A 19,996-nucleotide genomic window follows, 5' to 3' on the forward strand; every position below is an offset into this window, starting at 1 on the left:
CACACAGCATTCCGTTATGCATGTCTGTCTCTGTGCCCAGATTTCCTCTTTTTGTAAGTCATTTTGAATTAGGATTCACCCCTGCTGACTTCTTAAGTTGATCATCTCTACAAAAATCCTATTTTCAAATAAGGTCACACTCACAGGTATTGAGACTAAGGACTTCCACATCTTTCATGCCTGCCTTTCTGGGCAGGCAGCATGCCAGACCCTCTGTTTATCATTGTTGTGATTTTATTGTCTGTAGAACTGGGCAATCTGCCAAGTTAAGGCCCAAGTCTTCACATTTTATCTGCAGCATCTGCTCCAGGCCACACATCCAGTGTGTGTTGAAATGACACACTGTACATTTTGTTTTCCTAGGGAAAACACCAGTGCAAAAATCAATGTATGTTGAATGAAAAGATGACCCCAGGAAAGCTTCTCTCAACACAGAAGAGTGGAGCTCAAGTTGTCTGGAAACAAGGAATGCTACGAGGAGAGGGGCATGCTCTGTCTGGATCACTGGGGCTCTGGGTGCAATTTGCATCTGCAGCCCAGGCTGAATGAAATCAGAGCTGATGCTTTGTGGAGCTGCAACTGAGATCCTTCTAGAGACCAAAGAGACAGAAACAAGGAGGAGAAATGGCTTCTTTCTTTCATCAGCACCCCTGGTGGCAGCAACATGAGGTATCCCATGAGAACAGAGGCTCACCCTCAGTGGGTCCCTCTGTGGAGCATCATCAGGCTCTGGACCAGTCGCCCTGTGCTCAGAGAGAGCTGCAGAAATCCCAGCTGGCAAGCCTCCTGGCTAGTGTCATTTCACTGTGAATTAATAAGGATGCCCTGAACACCAGCCTCCCACCAGCTACTCTGAGACCAAGGCCAGTCCCAGGTCTGAGAGAAAACATAGATAGAGTTGTCACCCATGATGCACATAGCCCCTTCCTGAGCCAACTCCAGCTGGGCAGTTTCTGAACTGGGTGTCTTCCCTGTTGGTTCATGAGACCAGAAAAGTTTGCATCCCTTTTCTCTCACCTGGGCAGCCCTATTATGGTCACTGTCCTAGGAGGGGTATTGAAAATTGGGGGTCATTGTCTGATGGAAAGGCTGGGGAAGGACTGAAGGGATCCCAAGGAGACATAGGACCCAAGGATGAGAGATCCTTCCCCCTGAAAACCTGCAGTGACTCAATCAGGAAACCAAGATTGGCTAGACTTGGCTTTGGGGCAATATTGTAGCCTGAGGTGGCCTAGGTGACCCATCTTAGGATGCTACACAGGTCTGCAAACTACAATCTCTGGGCCCCAAAGGTTAATTTTGTGATCTGGCTGCCACTTATTTTTGCAAGTCTCACTGAAATACAACCATGCCACTACATTTATATACTGTCAGTGGCTGCTACTGTTCAGTAAGGACAGAGCAGTGGGGTCACAACAGAAATCATGTGGCTGCAGAGCCTAAAGCCAGGACTAGCTTCATGGACGTGCAACTCATGGAGCTGTACGCTTAGGAGATGCCCCTCATTTGGTTTTGCCATCTTGCAATTCTTTAACAGGGTCCTGTATTTTTGCTTCATCCTGGGCTCTGCCCTAGTCCTAAAATCTTGACTGGCCCTCCAGTTGGCTGAGCCCTCTGCTTTTTCAATCTTTGGCTCCCTTCCACTCCCTGCAGTAATGCATCTGATTCCAGGAAGACTCTGCTCTCTGAAGAGCCTGTTACATCTCTGGAAAACTGAGCGTTGGTTCTTTCTGGTATCTTTAATATAATCCTACCTGCTGTCACTATCAAGGGGGCCTATTGGGAGCCTGGCACTGGGTTGACTCAAGTCAGAGCACACCATGTATTCGCCAACCCTCAGGACCACCCGGAACAAATCTCTTTTGGCCTTCAGAAACTTGAAAACAGCTCTTCTATCCCTTCCTTTCTTTCACCTCTTCTCCAACCCAAAACTGTTCTCTCATAAAACACATTTATAAATCCTGAATCATCTTAGATAGAATCTTGCTAGCCAAGGCATCTCTCAAATTATGGAACCCAAATGAGTTCCAATTATAGTCTGACCAGAATAGAGTTGAGTATCATAGTCACCTATTCTGTTGGTATATCTCAAGAGTATACTGCTACTTTTTTGTTGTTGTTAGATTTGTAGATGAACACAATACCTTTATTTAATTTATTATTTATTTATTTTTATGTGGCGTTGAGTATAGAACCTAGTGCCTCACAAACATGGGGCAAGCACTCCTACCACTGAGCTACAACCCCAGCCTTGTGCTGTCGGTTTTTGAAAATCATTCCAAACATTTTTCCAAATCTCTGCTAGTAGGAGATGATATTCATATATTCATTATATATAGGAGTTCAACTTACATTTGGAGGAGCATGGCCTGCTCACTGGCACGGGGCATGTTTATCGGTGTCCAAATCCCAAGCTCTCTCTTCTACCAATCAAGACTTTTGGAGCCCTCAATTTCTTCATCTGTAAAATGGAAAAGCTGGGTCTTTTCCAGGTCTGACCTGTTGAGATTTTTCTGCTAACTGCAGACCCCATAATCCAATTTGTGAAGTAAATACAAGTCCTTCTCCTGGACCTTAAACTCTTAGGGAAAAACAAAAAGTTTGTTTTTTCGATATATTTTCCCACCCTTACCAGCCTTGGAAGCATCTGCCTGTATGATAATCTTTTTAAAATTAATTTATTCTTTTAATTAGGTATATATGACAGAAGAATACATTTTGATTCATTGTACACAATTACAGCACAGCTTTTCATTTCTCTGGTTGTACACGATGTAGAATCATCGCACTATATGTGCAGTCATATACATACCTAGGGTAGTGATGTCTATCTCATTCCACCATCTTTTGCATGTGTGATAATCTTGGTGGCTAACGGAAACTCTGGGTGGATAGCTCACCAAGTCTTCAGGCTGCATTGCTGTGACTCTGGGCAACTGGTTCACATCATCTTTCCCCTTCCTGTTACTTCTGCTTTTCACACACCACAAATGGATGTCTTCCTGCACATCCATCCCATCTTGAATGGCAAAATGAAGCAACAATAACAACACAACATGCCTTTAAAGGAAGAATGCAGAGCACTCCATAAAACCTCAGCAACAAAACAATTTCCAGAAAATCATGTCTGTCTCCTTCTTCTTGTTCCCTTGTTAGAGTCTTCACCCCAGAGTTGATTTGGAGGTTTCATTTCTTGGTATGTCCTTCACATTTTCTCTAAGGTAACATAAGCCTGCTGGTGCTCCACTAGGTTTTCCCAGTGTGTCTGAGGTGCAGGTTTTACCATCCACGCTTGACCAGTGAGAACACCGAGGTACAGAGAGGGCACAGTTTGATCCAAGTTAGCGACAAGTCAGGAAGTCTTAACTGTTCCTGGTTTAAAGCTGTCTCCACAACATTGTCTCTGGAAATGGGATTGTCACAGAGCATCAGATTTAATCAGAGTCCAAACCTTTGCCCAAATTTAAGAGGAAGGGATGGCAGCCCTCTTGTGCCTGTGAGGAAGCTATGGAAAGATGGGGGTATGGATGCCTGATGACATCCTAGAGCCACCAAAATAGTTTTGAACGACCTATGCATAATAAATGAGACGGATAAAAAGAAAGGTCCCTGTTTTGTTCAAGCCACTATTATCTTTGCAGTAGTAATCAAACACAACTATTGACCAAGCCCAACAGCCTCCAACTTTTTGATGAGCCCTCCTGCCTCAATCTTTACCCAGCTCCCATTCACCTTCCATCTGGCCATCAATGAGCTTCCTCACATATAAGCCTGATAATGACCTCTGCCACCTTGAAGCCTTCAGAGACTTTCCAACACCTCTAAATATAATCCATACTCATGTGTATTTGTATGTGAGTGCAAGTTTGTGTGTGTGTGCACAGGCATGTATGTGTATGCATGTTGCTAGGGACTGAACCCAGGAGTGCACTACCATTGAGCTATATCCCCAGCACTTATTATTTTCTATTTTGAGACAGGGTATTGCTAACTTGCAGAGACTGGCTTTGAACTTGAGATCCTCCTACCTCAGCCTCCCAAGTCAATGGGATCACAGGTGTGCGCCATCATATCTGGCAAAATCCATACCCTTTAGCATGATGTTTGGGATACTTCACACCCAGGTAGAGTCCATTCATGTCTTCTGCCTCACCTCCACCTCTAAAGCCACCCTACACCCTCACCATCCACTTCACTTCACTTCTGGTATCTACAGTCCTACTACCCGAAGCATTCTGGGTGGTGACCTTCAACTTGCCTTCAACACTGAACTCTAAAGTCACCTCCCACAGGAGGCCTTCCCCGATGCCTCCAGGATGAGCTACTGCCTCCAGCAAACTTCAAAGCCAAGCTTATTATGAAATAGTTGTGAGGGGTAGCACTTGCCCCACTGAAGTACAATCACTTTGCAAATCTGTCTGTCTCCCTTGATTGGCAGCTGCTTGAAGCAAGCCTGGAGCCTAATTCACCTTTTTATTTGCAGCTCTTAGTCAATCCTGATTGGAGGAGTAGGTGAACAATAAATGGATGCACTGGGCCTTACCCCTGGAGATTCAGGATAATACCCTTCAACTCTCAGAGCCTCAAGAGATGGCTGAGTTAGAAGCAGGCACAGGAAAACGAGCCAGTGTCTACAAGTGGTGCACCCCACTGGTGCAGTGGAGTGGCTGGGGCCTATAGACATCCCAGAAACCGCCACTAGGAGTGGGTCACAGAGCAGCATTAACATGGATTCATGCCTCCTCCTAGCACAGGCTGGTGCATCAAGAAGGCAGTGGAAGGGGAAAGCCCCACCAGTAGTCTCCTGTCCTCATCTCATCACAAGCCCCACTAATCACAGCCCATCACCTCTCCCTCTAAGGGAAGACCCCAGAAACTGGAAACCATCAGACCTGCTCCAGGGCACCAAGCAGCAGGGCCAGGTGCTAATAATCCCCTGAGAATCCCTAGGAGAGAGCATTTCCAGTTATTGAAGCCATTTCTTTACACAAGCCCACCTCCTCCTTTCCTTGAGGGTGGGAAGAGTCCTGATGGTAATTATCATATCCCCATTTTACAGGTGGGAACATGGTTGCCCCAGAGGTGAAGCATGTCCAAGGTCACATAGCAGGCAAGAGGCAGAGCTGGGACCAAGCCCACCTCCCTTCCTGGGAAACTGTTTCCCAGAGAAGCCCAAGTGCCAATGGCAATAGCAAATTCCAGGAGCCCCGGTGAGAGCTAAGCCCACCCCAGCTCAGAGAATGCCAGGCCCTGGGGGAATGCTAGGCCACTGGCTCCCTCGCATAAGGCCCAGGGCCCAGGGGCAGCCCCCTTTAAGAAGCGCTCTCTTTTCCAGAAGAGCTCCAGTCTTAATTTTAGCTTGGAGGCCTGCCACGGGAGGCTTTACCGAGAGGCAGGCTGAAGTTATGTGGGACAGCTGTCAGCCGGCATGCTGGGTGGGGCCTATTTAGCCGGCAGGGGCACAGGCCCGGGGGACCCTGAACTGGTCTCTCTGCTCCAAGTGCTCTCAACCCCACCGGCCACACGGCTCCGATCTCCTCCAGAGGGTCCCCCAGCTTCACCATGATGACCGAAGAGCACACGGATCTCGAAGCCCAGATCATCAAGGACATCCACTGCAAGGAGATCGACCTTGTGAACCGAGACCCCAAAAACATTAATGAGGACATAGTCAAGGTAGGCTGGGCCCTGGGATGGCAGGGAGGGTCTCTGCCACAGGCACCGCCATCTTCTCCCAAAGACTCTTTTGTTACCCTATCTTCTCTACATCTCCCCCCAAACAAACAAAAACAGATTTGTTAAACCCCCCCAATGAACCTTTAGTATAAACCATCACAAAAAATTAGCCACATATCATTAGTAGCATATCAGGCCACAATTGGCAGATCACAAAGAAAATACCTCCTTACTACTCCGAGACTCTCGCCATTCACTCCTGGCCCTTGTCCCGGGAGCAATAGGAATAGGTGGCCAAGTTGGGCTCTTTTCCATGCCAGAAGGCATTTCTGCGGTCTTCACAGTGGGCTCTGGGTTAATCTCCAGGAAGAGCTTCCAACAGGGCTGGCAGCCCCTCGAAGAGACACTCACTCCCCTAGAGCCCTGCCCAGGGTCTATCCCTCATGGCCTACTAGCCATGCTCAGCTATCACCCCAGCTCTCACCTCACCTCACATTTAGGGGGCACAGCAGGACAGAGGCCTCTCAGAGGGTGCCTGGGTCCCTGAAAAGGAATGCTGAGAGTTGTCCAGCTTTCAGGAAGTGTCCCCTGTCACTGCAGCCTGAAGTCGGGCCTCCTTCCTCACCAGGTGACAGGAGCAGCCTGGCTGCCTCTAAGCCCATGACTTTAACCCAGCCTCCACGTGAAAACCAAAGGGAACTTTTTAAAAGATAGTTCCTCAGAGCAGGATCCCCAGTCACCAACACTGGAGTCGCTGGAGGGGCTATTACAGGGGAAGATGGCTGGGCTCTCTCTGGGCCTACTGAATACATTAGGATCTCAGACTAGCACTGTCCCACCAAAGTAGAGATGTAATGTAACCCATGATACAATGGCCCTATGGACTTCTTTTACATAAACTGTAACATTATCATTTATTATTATCAAATATTACACACTGCATATAATTGTGTGTGCTAAACTTTTTACATGATAATCACACAATGACTTATTTTACACATCTTGTTTTATAAAGTTAGATTCTTTTTTAGAATAGCCATAAGTTGACAGAAAAATTGAATGAAAGGTACAGGGATTTCCCATATCCCCACCTGCCCTGGAATTTTTAATTTTCTGGCAGACACATTTACAGAAGAAAAGCCAAACCGGTAAAACTAATTTGAATGATATTTTTTTTATGTAACCCTATCTGTCCAAAATAGTATCATTTCAACATATAGTTGACCTAAAACAATTATTAAGGAACTATTTTGTATGGTATTTCTTCACGTTCTAAATCCAGTGTGTATCTTGTTGATGACATATCTCAAAGCGTACACTAAATTTTAATCAGAAATAGATATTCTGTATTTGGAGTTCAAAGACTTGCAATTGAAAATTGATTCACATGCCCAAATTGTTCCAAACATTCTTAAAATTGTTCCCATAATGGAATGGATGCCCAGATATCAATTAAAATTAAAGAATTTAGAATTTTAGCCCAATATAAGTGCCTAAAGCTGGGGCTACTGGATTCTACCGTTTGGCTAAGAGCTGGTTGTAAGGCACAGCCCTGGGCTGTCATCCTTTACTGGGGCACCTCCCTCATTGGATCAGGCTCTAATCTCTCCAAGTGGCTTTCCAAACCCAACACAATCTGGCCCCAACCTGTTTCTTTGGCTTCCAGCTGCCAGTCCACCCACCAGAACACACCCTTTTGACCTGGGCAGAAGGGCCCACCTGCTCTCCTCTGAGTGGTGAAGGCCGGGCTCAGTCTTCAAGGTCCAACTCAAATGTCATTTCCTAGGGGCTAGGGATGTGGCTCAAGCGGTAGCGCGCTCGCCTGGCATGCGTGCGGCCCGGGTTCGATCCTCAGCACCACATACCAACAAAGATGTTGTGTCCGCCGAGAACTAAAAATAAATATTAAAAATTCTCTCTCTCTCTCTCTCCTCTCTCACTCTCTCTTTAAAAAAAAAAAAAAAAAACAGTCCCCAGCACACAGCAAGGGAGGGACAAATGTGAGCTGAATAGGGCCTCAAGGTACTTGCAGTTGCAGGTCCTGAGGGCAAGCCACAGGCACTGGGAAATGGAGATAAGGATTCCATAGGGGAATGTGGTTTCTGAGGGAGACCACAAGGAGTCCCAAGTGTAGAAGGGACTTCTGGGTCCTACTGAGCTGAGCATGAACGTGGGCCCAGATTGTGATCCAAAGGGAGAAGTGGGGATGGCAGCACAAATGTCTAGCTTTATGCAGCCTCTCTAGAGCTATATGTATCCTCTTCTGATGGCCCCATGCCCCCAGGAAAACAGTTCCCAAAGGCTAAACAAAAGGCCCTGCAAATAATTATGTTGAGAGGAGATTGTTGTTTGGTATTATTTGAACATTCTCTGGTTTCTAAAGCTATCTGACAATCTCTTGTTTTTAATGAGGAAGAAATCAAACGTTAAAAATACAGAAAAAATAATCATAAAATAGAGTCAGATAAATACCACAGACAGGTTCAGGGAGACTTCAGGTTTATGTTATGGTCTGTTAAAGAAGAAAGATAAAGGAAGAAAGGAGAGAGGAGCCTGTGGCTAGGAGGGGTGCAGAGCAGCCTGTCTGAACAGAGTGACCTCCTGACTGCCTGGGTGCCTGCCCTCTCATGGGAAAAGACAGACACAGGGATTGAAGGAAGGGTAAGTGAGGGAGTGGGCAAAGAAGAGGAACATGTTGTCCCCTCCACCACCAGCTGCTGGAGGAAGAGCAGGAGATAAACCCACTGTGTTCATGTATTTGAGCCCCACAGAGGGGAGATACTCCCTTTGGGTGATAACCTTGAATCCAGACTGAAAATGAGTACCAGAGAGCCCTGAACACCCAGCAGAATTATACTGTGATCTCCAAGCCTTGGGGCGGGGCCCAGGGCAGACTTGAAGGTCATGTGAGGCTAGTGCTGAGGAAGTGGGGAGAGCACACCCCCATTCCCTTTCCCACCCACCATCATTGCCAACATCAACTCCTTGCTTCATTACTGAGTACCTGCTACATGCCAGGCACTGTGCTATCTCAGAGCAGATGGTATGAGCTGTGTGCAAGCCCCATGTAGGGTCTAGGGGACATAAATGCATACCCTAAGACCCCACCCCACCCTAACCCTCCTGAGTTATTTCTGAGAGGGCTCACTGCTAGCTCCATAGCCTTCCCTCTCTCCCTAACTCATATTTTAGCACCAGGACCCTAAAGAAGCGAGGCATGCCCCCTAAGTGCCATGCAATACCTGCAGCTTCCAGATTACACTCCTCTTTCCCCAGGTGCTGCAAGGCAACCCCTCAGAAAGGACAGGAGACAGGCCTGATCCCAGCCCTTCCCATGATACTGGTTCCTACCCCACATCTAACCACAATCAATCATAACATCTCCCCTCTTCAAACAACACCCTTCTGCCTATCAGCTCAAGCTAAGTCACAGCCAGAGGAAGCATCAGCATTTAGCACCTTCCCCAGTTCTGCACACTCCTGCTCCCAGTTTGGGTGGATCCAGGATACCTGTCACTCAAAGGAGGAATTAAACTTAATACCTCCCCTTGAAATCAGAATTCAATCCAATAAGGAAGCAATGACTAGAAAAATGAGACTATACAGGGGAAGGTGCTAAACGCTATAAGTTAATGCCAGATGAAGGGTGGGGGGAGTTAGGAGAGGAACAGATTACAGATTACTTGCATGTAGTAAAATGGGCAGCCAGTCTCATGGGGATATAGTATGCAAGGTGCATTTTCTAAAAATGAGAAACATAGAAAATGTGGGAAGGGGGACAGGCTTTCAAGAATAGGAAAGAGAATGAGCAAAGGTGTGGAGGATTTTCACAACATTGGGAAGAATGTACAGTGCAGAGTTGATGAAGTGAGGGCCAGGTATTACCATTCCTCCTTCTTGTGTGCATGGCAGACGTTATTAATGAGTCCCAGCAGGAAGCCAGGCCTCATTAGATAGTCAAGAGTTATAGCACAAGAGATTAAATTTCTTTACTAGTCTGACTGTAGAATAACAAACTGCTGAATGAGAATAGGACAGAGCATTCAAGAGGGAATTTCTTGGGGTAGAAAGCAAGAAGGGCAGGTTGAGGCTAGATTCGCAGTTCCTTTCTTCTGGGATGTCTTGTCCTCTGTCAATGACCTTTAAGAAGAGCTATGTTGAACTAACACCGAGATTTTCTGACTTAGCATTAGGGGGATTCCTGAGAGTCAATTGGTCTACAATTTTTTAAATGTAGCCCACTTTCTTGGGGAGCTTGTTAAAATACAGATCCCTCAACCCTATCACTAGAAGTTCTTATTCAGTAGAGCTGGTAAATGTTTTGCATTTTTATGTTCAAGTGTCAGCAAATACATCCACCTCAGCCTATAGAAGACAGTTGTGGAGTCCAGAGTTATCATCTCTTTTACCTAAAGACACACTGAATCGGTTATCAATTACTGTGTGACAAATCACCCCAACTATTTTACGGTCACTCACAATTCTGCAGATTGACAGGGCTCAGCTGGGTGGTTCTGCTGGATTAGAGGGGCCCTCTCATGCAGCTTCAGTCAGATAACACTGAGGCTAAAATCACCTAGGGGCTTCAAGATGGTTCACTCATATTCTAGGGCATTGTCAAACAGAGCTCTAAGGTGGGGCTCAGTCAGGATGCTGGAATGGTTGAGCATCTCTTTGTGGTAGTTTGGAAACTCTCCCTGCATATGGCCTCTCCATCAGTCTCTAGAGGAGGTAATGGCAGTGGGCTTCTACAGCACAGTACAATAGCTGACTTCTAACACCACCAGTCTCTAACAGCAGGGTATAAAACATGATGGCTATGGGCTCCCCAAAGCAGAAGCTGCCAGGCCTTCTGAAAGCTTAGTTCTGGAACTGGCACAGCATTCCTTCTGCCACATTCTGGTGGTTACAGGCAATCACACAACAAGTGTAGACTCAAGATGAGATGAGAGTACCCATGGGCATAAACACTGAGAGGCATGACTCATCAGGGGTCATTCTCTGGAGACTAGCTAGTCACACACTAAATGGTACACACATCCTAGAACTCATCCAGGGCCTTTCATTTATTCCCTATTTCAGCTTTCACCAAAGGCACAGGCTGAGAGGGCAGGAGAGAGAAAGGCAAGAGCCCAGAAGGAAGACAAGTACCAGGCCTCCCTGGGATACTGATGAGGTCCTTCTGGCAGGTTCCTTTCTCTCTTCTTGCAGCCTTCTTCTTGCATCTCCTTTACGTGAACCCATGAACCCCAGTCCCTTTATGCTCCAACCCAGGTGCTCCTAGTACCCCACTAGGATGCTCTTTATCACAAGCTCCAGATGATGCCTGGTTACCTCCTATGCTGTGTTCTGTGTCTCATCCTCCTGGAGATCCTGAATCCTGTGGTGATCCTGGGCTAGGTCACAGCAAAGGAGACTCGGGCCCATTCTTTGTTGTCAGGCTGATTTGGGCATCACTCTGCTTGGCCCTTATATGAAATAACAGATACATGGCCAGAACTGACATCTATGAGGGTCAAATGCATTGTGGGTGTCCCTATGGTCACCCCAGATTGTATAGAATTCCATTATTATCATATCTAACAAAAGAAGCAAAGCTTTACCATTTTGAAGCTGTTTTGCAGCTATTACCTCAGTTTAGCTTCTAATTTTATCAGCCAGTGCTTCTCAAATACCTGGGTAAAGGGCTGCTTTTATTAAGACTGCTCTGATCTGTTGTACAATACTTTTGTAAAATGCCATAAAAATTAACTACTCAGGAAATGAAATGAAAAATAGGCATACAAATACAAGCTCCAATTCTTTCTTATTATTGGATTTAACAGACATAAAATTACTGTATCAAATTTTTTTGAATATTTCTAAGTGCTTTTTATTTTAAAGAGAGAGTGAGAGAGGAGAGAGAGAGAGAGAGAGAGAGAGAGAGAGAGAGAAAGAGAGAGAGAGAGAGAATTTTTTAATATTTATTTTTTAGTTCTCGGCGGACACAACATCTTTGTTGGTATGTGGTGCTGAGGATCGAACCCGGGCCACCCGCATGCCAGGCGAGCGCGCTACCGCTTGAGCCACATCCCCAGCCCCTCTAAGTGCTTTTTCTCAATTTCTACTGACCTTGCTGGGGTAGGATGGAGGAGACACTAACTTCCTTTAAGTTGCAAAGTAGCAAGTAAAAAAATGGAATCCAGAAAATTAGACCAACTTGATTGATTCTTCTGGTTCCGGAGCTAGTCTCATCCACTGCGGATCTTGTCTCAGTCCTCTCTGTGTAAAGTTAAACAAACAAATAAAATCAAAAACAAAGAGAGAAAAAAAAATACCCTAAGGACCAGAGAGGGAAAGCACCATGCCCAAAATCACACAATTACTCAGTGGTCAGTAGAGAATGGAACCATAGAGCTATTTACCTCCCTTTTGAGATATTTTATCTGAACAGTCCAGGGCCCTGGATGCCCAAGGCCTGAGTCATGCAGGACTCTGGGGAGGTATTTTTGACAGGAGTGACTGCTGGCGTCCCTGGAATTCTAGGCAACTCCACGGCCTGTATTCCTCCACCCTCTCAAAGTCTGTGGGGGCCTTGCGGGCTCATTCCTATTAATCAACTAGCTTTCTTGCTGTTCCAAAAAATAAATATGCCAGAGAAAGGGACACCAACTGAATGAGCAACCATTGGTCTCCCCCTTTTACTCTTCACCCTCTCTCCAGCAGGACAAATAGCCCCAAGGCTCAGCCAGTGAATTGAGTCCCCCATTTCCCACCCTCCAAGCAAAAGCCTCTCCACCTCCTGAAAGGAATTAAGAAACAAAGTCACTGTGTGCTCCTGATACGCTGGCATCACTGCCTAGAGCTGCGTGAGCAGAGTCTTAAAATCATCTGTCTCCCCACACTAGCACATTGTGGCAAAGTTCTTTTAATGCTCAAATCTGAGTTAGGGGAACAGTGGCCTGCTCTCAGCAAAGCACAGCCCTCTAATAGCATACTTTCTGATTTCCTGGGCCGTGCACAGCACTCAAAGGCAATCCCTAGAAATAATTCAAAGGTCAGCACCACTGTCTTCTGCAAAGAGATGACAATTAAAAGACACAACAGAGAGGTCCTTGAGAGTGGAATTATGACTACAAACAGAAAAAGAGAGCAAGGAGGATTCCATCCATCTTACCATCTCACATAAACATTTATGACTCGGTAGGTTGCTGAAGAATGGTCATTTGTGATCTGGGATGTCAACAGAATTTTTGAGATATATTTTCATAGAAACTCCAGAGGATTTGAACAAATAATTCCCATCAGTGTGTACTCATCATATGCGATACATTATGCTAAGCACTGCCCAAGAGGTGGTATGAGGAAACAAAGTGGATCTCCATAAATACTTGTTTGAATACATGGGTGGGTGGATGGATGGATGGATGGTTGGTTGGTTAAGAGGAAAGAAAGACTGATGGGCAAGTGAATAAATGGATAAGTGAATGGGTAGGTAGAAGTATGGATGGATGGAGGAAGATGGGTAGGCTGATGGATGGACACATGAAAAGGTGGATAGATGGTTAGATGAAAAGATAAGTAATAGATGAATGAATAGATGAATAGATGGTAGAGTATAGATGAATGGATGAATAGATGAAAGAAAAATTATCTCTATTCTTCACAATAAGAAAAAATGGCAGCTCCATTTTATAGATGAGGAGATGAAGCTCGAAAAAATTAAGTGACCCTTCAAAGTCACTCATCTGGTCAGCATCTGCTCTGGATGCAAACCCACCTTTGTACTCCAGCTTCCTGTTGAGGAAAGCACTCTAGGATGATCTCCAACAACAGTTGAATTCATCAGCTTTCTGTTACTAGAATAAATACCTGAAATAACCAACTTACAAAGAGCAAAGGCTCATTGTGGCTCACAGTTATGCAGGTTCCAGTACATGATTGGTTGGCCCTATTGCTTTGGGCCAAGGGATTTGTGACAAGGTAGAAAGTCATAGGGGAAGTGCACTATGAGCTAGCCATTTACTTCATGGCAGAGGAATGCAGGAGAGACAGAGGAAGGGGAAGTGCCCCATTAATCTTTTCAATGACCTAAAGACCCCTACAAGGTCACACCTCTTAAAAGCTCCACTACCTCAAAATAGCGCCACCCTGGAGACTATGCCTTTAATACATGGGCCTTTGGGGACATTTAAGATTCAAACTATAATGACAGCTAGCAGTTCCTAATCAGGTATTCTGTGCCAGTGTTTTGAGTATTTGCCTTAATTTATTTAATTAAATTCTTGCCTTAATTTATTTAATCCTCTGACAACTACTGTAAGACAAAGCTGGGAAAACAAGGCATAGAAAAGCTCAATGATTTGCTCAAGGTCAAATCCAGTCTGTCTGCCTGCCAAGGCCAAACTTCAGAGGGGACAGTCACCCTCCCTGATAAGCACAGCACAGACAGAATCTACTTTGGGGTTGACCTTATTTGAGACAGTGGATTACAGTCAAGATGTCTAAATTCAATCTGGCCCTGTGATGCTGGCCAGGACCCCCTTCTGGGCCTGACTGCCCACCTGAAGTCAAAGAGGCAGGTCTGGGTAATCTGTGAATAGGGAGGTTCTGTTCTAAGGACACTCACTAGAAGACTGGACAAGCCACCAGGTGCTGAGCAGAGGAAGACAGGAAAGAGCATTAACTGATGGGATGAGGCAGACATGCAAGGCTCTATCCGAATGCCTATCTCTGCTGGAAGGTTTCTGAGGCCACACAGCATCTCTAGAAGCCAGTCCAAAAGGTATCAGGCACAAGACAGGCATCGGCCAATAGGGGGGGTAGGGCAGGTTGCTGAGATCAGAGCTTCTCAGTTGGCAGGATCCAAGCCCTGGGCATTTGACTGAACAGACCCATACATAAGCAGGCAGATTATATGCCCAGTCAAGTTTGGAAGGGACTCCCGGGGTACCCTCCCCACCTTCTCCAGTTTAAAAACTCCCTCAAGAAATAGCAAGTCTGGATTTTTGTCCCATATAAACCAGATGTAGAAGATTCCAGCCCTGCACTGGGGTTATCACTCAGTGATAAAGCACTTCCCTAATATGTACAAGGCCCTGGGTGCTATCCCAGCACTTCAAAACAGATAAAAAATGACGCTATCTCTTTCCATCCAGTCTCCAAAGCCATGAGATGTTCCCAACCAACTTGGGCCCTCTTATCCAAATATCTAGCGTATGTCTTTTCCATCTCTGCTCCAAGACCCACGGTTTTCCCAGGTTTTCATCCATCCACCACAACCTGGAAGTCCTTTAGGAAGAAGTTACCTACTTCTCAGAAGTTTAGGCCCATATTTTTCTCTTCTCCTATCCACGGGGTCATCTAAGAGGTTAAGCCATCTCCATCAAAACAACCAGGGGCTAAGATTATACAGGGAGGGAATCCTGTGGCCCTGCTGACTCTTCATCCTGCAGCCTAGAATCTCACCATACAAACTTTGCTGCCCATTAATCTACTACCCTAAGTAGGACCTCATACAGGATGTATAGGAGGATCCATGGATCTGAGATCTGGTGCAAGAGCTCAGAACTGAAAGCCATATGAGAAAAAGGGATCCAAGATTCCTTGAGCATCATGGTTCTATGCACTCCCTTTCCCAAAAAGCATTATTCTAAAAAGAAATGCACCAAAGCAATACTTTTAGTATTAGACAGATACAAATCAGAGACAATTTTTTTGTTGTTCATTTTTTTCTATTCTCTTCATTTTCTGTGATGTGGCTCTGTCTTTTATAATGAAAAGTAATTGTAATAATAACTGCCCATTAGGGAAAGAATCATTTCCCCACAGCCACAGTGGGAAAGGAAAGCCCTGGAAGACTGAAATCAGATCTCTGGTCTCAGCTGCCCACATAGGCCTCTCCCATTAGTCTAATTAGTCTGTGATTTTATTTAACCCACTTTTATTAGACAGGAAATATCTCAGACAGGACTAAGACTGCATTAGTCAGCTTTTTGTCACTGTGACAAATACCTAAAATAATCAACTTAAATGGAGGAAAGGTTCGTTTTGACTCATGGTTTCAGTCCACAGCCTCTTGGACTATGGCTTTGGGCCTGTGGTAACACAGTACATTATGGCAAGAGCACATCACCAAGGAGGCCTGTTCACCTCATGGAAGCAAAGAGACAGAGGAAAAGGAGGGGCTGGTATTCCAATATCCCTTTCAAGGGTACCCCCACCCAATGACCTAACTTCCTCCCACTGAGCCCCACCTCTTGAAGCTACTACCACCTCCCAGGAGTGCCAACCTGGAGACTAAGCCTTCAACATGAAGGTCTTTGGAGGACACTTAAGATCCAAATGATATAACAGGCATTTCTATAATAGATTTTCTCACAACAGCAAACAGCTCTTCAGCCTCCCGGTTGGTAAGATGTCCTGGTCATACCACTGGGTCCACCCGTCATCAAGCCCTAGTGTACATTCAGTGCTTTTCAATTGTCTCATGAATTTAACAGCCTTCCATCCTTTCATCCTGGAGAATACACTGAAATGTGGGTCGTTACCTCTACTTTACAGAGAAGGCAGAGGATGCAGTGATGCTAAACGTCATCACCTAAGAGTGATCGGCTAGAACAATGTTTAATGCACAGCAGGAACCTCAGAAAGGTTAGGTAAATGGCTTGGCTGAAAGTTACCTTTCTTTTATATCCATTGATTTTTTTTTATTTCCCACATGAGGCCTCAGTCACTTCCTCCATGGGTTGTATGAACTGAAGTGAGCCCCCACATTCCTGGGGAACAGGGAGGAAGGCCTATAGTTACTGTAGAGCTAGGACAAGGAAAATGAACTCAGCCTCCTTCACGAGGCTCTTCAGGCAAGGTTAGCCACACCCAGTTTCAGACACCTTTATAGCCAGTGAAGCTTGCTCCAGAAATGGACCTCACTTTGCCACAGGTCAGAGTAGCTCCTTTCTGTACCTATGCACCTTTCTCTAACTCACTACCACTACCTTACACCAGGAACCACCATGTCCTAACTGGCCCTGCACCATCCTCACTCCCAGCCTTACCAATTGCCCCAATAGCAGCAGCCAGAATGAGCTGCTTGAAACCCAGATCCTACCAAGCCACCCCAGACTAAAGCCCTCAAAGGGCCACAGCACTGAGAGAGCCCAGATTCACTCTCCAGTCTCCTTTCTGGTCTTGCACTTGGCCTTCCAGAAGTACCTGCATCTCCTGAGAGCCCACACTGTCTATCCCACTAGCTCCTAGCAGTTTCTTCCCCTTCAGACCCAAATACTATTTTCCAGGGCATAACTCCCTCTCTACCTGATCATCTTCAGATATCAGCTTCAGCTAGATGTCTCTCCCTCAATGAATTTCCTTTAACCCCTGCTCTGAGTTAAATGCCCTGCTTGGGGGTACATTTCCCCTATTCTCCCCTTAGCCTGGCACTTATAACTGCCTACCATAAGCTCCATGAGGGTAGGAACCTGTGCTTGTTCACCACTCTATCTACAGGTGCTCAGCAAGCACATCCTTGCAGGATGAATATGATTGTTCAACTCCCTTAGGATCTTAAAATAATAGAATTTGGGAGCTTCGTAGTGAGCTTTCTCTCCCTGTAACAAACACCTGAGATAATCAATTTATAAAGAAAGGTGATTTACTTTGGCTCACAGTTTTGGAAGTTCCAGTCCATGGTTGATTGGCCCCATTGCTTTTGGTGCTGTGGCAAGGCAGCACATCATGACAGGAGTGGAGCAAAAGTGCTCACCTCAGGGCCATGAGTAAAAAGAGAGAAGGCAGGGCCAGGGTCTCACAGTCCCATTCAAGGGCACACCCCCAATGACCTAATGACCTGTTACTAGGCTCCACCTCTTAAATGTTCCAACACCTCCCAGCAAGCATCATTCTGGGGACTAAACCTTTAATACATGGGCCTTTGGGGACATTCCAGACCCAAACTATAGCAGAACTCATGGCTCTAGCACTGCCCCAAACTTACTGTTGGCTTTGAGCAAGTCACTGGACTTTCCAGGGCCTGCTTATCCATCTATAAAATGAGGAGGTTGGACAAGCACTTCATTGTACCTCACTATTGCAGCAGGGGGTGTCTCAGCACAGGTGGGGACTAGCAGCACTGACATCAGGAAAATTTGTTAGAAATGCAGAGTCTTGGGCCCAGCCAGACCTGCAGCCAGAATCTTCTGGGGATGGGGTTTGAAGAGCCCATCCAGGGGATTCTGAGCCACACATGTGAAAGCTTGAGAAGTGGGTGGATGCAGTGCATTGAGGATCTCTCATCCCGTCCCTGCAGGTGGATTTTGAAGATGTGATTGCAGAACCTGTGGGCACCTACAGCTTCGATGGCGTGTGGAAGGTGAGCTACACCACCTTCACTGTCTCTAAGTACTGGTGTTACCGCCTGCTGTCCACGCTGCTCGGCGTCCCACTGGCCCTGCTCTGGGGCTTCCTGTTTGCCTGCATCTCCTTCTGCCACATCTGGGCGGTGGTGCCATGCATTAAGAGCTACCTGATTGAGATCCAGTGCATCAGCCACATCTACTCTCTCTGTATTCGTACCTTCTGCAACCCAGTCTTCGCTGCCCTGGGTCAGGTCTGCAGCAACATCAAGGTGGTGCTGCGGAAGGAAATCTAAAGCCAAGTGGGGCAACAGGGCTGGTGGGGCAGGGAGAATCAGGCCAGGCTGGCTCCCTAGGTGCTGCTCCATGGGAGGTGCTGGAGAGCTCTTTTTCTTCAGGGACTGCTCAATTCTCCCCCAAGATAGGAGCACACAGTATAAGGAAGCCAGAAAGAAAAGAGCCCAGCTACAAAAGCATTGTGGCTCTTCACTCTGCCCCAACCCTGCCAAGATGCTCCCATGATTGGGGCTGGGGGAAGATGGTTTCTAAGAGGCAGCTACTGCAAGTTTTTGCATTCACTTGTACTGTAACAGCGTAAACCAGAATCAGTTCCCACTCAGTGTCAACCTGTCCACACCCGAGAAAGAGACCAGTGACTGTGGTGTGGGGAGGGTGGCTCCAATAAAGGGTTTCAGCTGCACTGAGGGAATGCTGTGCTTTGTTTGTGTCCATAAGGTTGGTATGTGTCCTGACCAGTCCTAGAAATACATTTCACTCCCTGAGAAGCAGAAGTGTGGAAAGTTGGTGGGACCAGAATCAAGTAGTTTTTCTTGGGATTCTACTTGTTTACTGGATAATTGTTCTGCCATGTTCATTAGGAGATTACTTATAAATGACTTCAATTGTCCCTGAATCAGATAATGATACCAATAGAGGAAAATGGTCCATGAGCTGGCAGGATGGATATACTTTAGGACAGATATACCTCAGGGCAGGGCTCAGCCTCAAATCTTTCTGAACTGCTGAGTCTTTGGCTCACCAGAGACTAAGCCCTGGCATATCTGTCCTTCCCACTTGGTATGTGCACTTCTTCATCCCTAAGAGATGTGAAGTCCCATGTGTGTCTGTGTGGATTCATCAGGAGGATAAAAGCAACAGAATTGACATGCCCACCTCTTTCCACCCTCCTAATGACAACAATAACACACACACACACACACACACACACACACACACACACGCACACACACACGCGCGCGCGCGCGCGCGCGCGCACACACACACACACATTGCGCATGCGTGCGTACACACACACACACACACACACACACACACACACCCACACACCCAGCAATCTTACCATTCTTGAGACTGCTTTTCCCAAATATGCTGTCCATAAATTAGTCCTCAAAAAAAAAGTAAAAATTAAAATTACAGAGGTTAAGGAGGTTAGTTTCTGTAGCCAAATTTGTTTAGAAATGCCATATATTTCTCTTGGAGACTTTCAGTAGACATTAAATAGCACATTAAAGTTTTTGACAAGTTCTGCAATAAAGAAACCCATTTAGGCCATATTATCCCCAGCCCAGATCCTATTTAACCTCTCTTCCTTTTTCATAAAACATAATATCTCATAAAATTAAAGTTCCAAAACACTTTACAAGTTGACAGAGGCATTACCTCATTGGTGCCTGGCCACAAGCCCAAGGGGTCTTGGGAAACAGTGTGTTAGAGTCAGGACACAGAAGGATTTGGTTCTGATATCGCCTCTGTTCCTAGTTCCTTTCTCTGGCCTCAGTGTTATTATCCATGAAAATTATCTCTATTTCAGCTCTAAAATTTTGCTCCTGTTTTTGTTTTTAATCTAACATCTAATGTGATTTTCAAATGTAGAAAAGTTGAAAGGATTTACAGTATACCTGTATACCCACCATCTTGGCCCTACGATTAACATTCTACTGCCCTTGCTTTATCACATTTTTATCTGT

General features: G+C 45.9%; 1 protein-coding gene and 1 long non-coding RNA gene across 2 annotated transcripts in view; one reads left to right on the top strand and one right to left on the bottom strand.

Annotated features, from left to right (window-relative positions):
- The window catches only part of LOC308638652, a 67,069-nt gene extending 64,050 nt beyond the window's left edge, over positions 1-3,019 (bottom strand). Inside the window, exons 1-2 of the long non-coding RNA XR_014019898.1 lie at positions 2,813-3,019; positions 2,353-2,461 (exon numbers count right to left, since the gene is read on the bottom strand). This is a non-coding gene — a long non-coding RNA (uncharacterized lncRNA). The remainder of the gene's footprint in view (positions 1-2,352; positions 2,462-2,812) is intronic.
- A 2,386-nt stretch (positions 3,020-5,405) lies between these two features.
- Positions 5,406-18,708, top strand: CAV3 (caveolin 3). The gene is made up of 2 exons (XM_081276287.1): positions 5,406-5,676; positions 17,963-18,708. The coding sequence occupies exons 1-2, from the start codon at positions 5,563-5,565 to the stop codon at positions 18,302-18,304; spliced, it is 456 nt and encodes a 151-aa protein (XP_081132413.1). The 5' UTR covers positions 5,406-5,562; the 3' UTR covers positions 18,305-18,708.
- Positions 18,709-19,996: the final 1,288 nt, after the last annotated feature.

The sequence above is a fragment of the Spermophilus citellus genome (genome assembly GCF_964194105.1).
Source record: "Spermophilus citellus genome assembly, chromosome: 19".
NCBI classification, from domain to species: domain Eukaryota; kingdom Metazoa; phylum Chordata; class Mammalia; order Rodentia; family Sciuridae; genus Spermophilus; species Spermophilus citellus.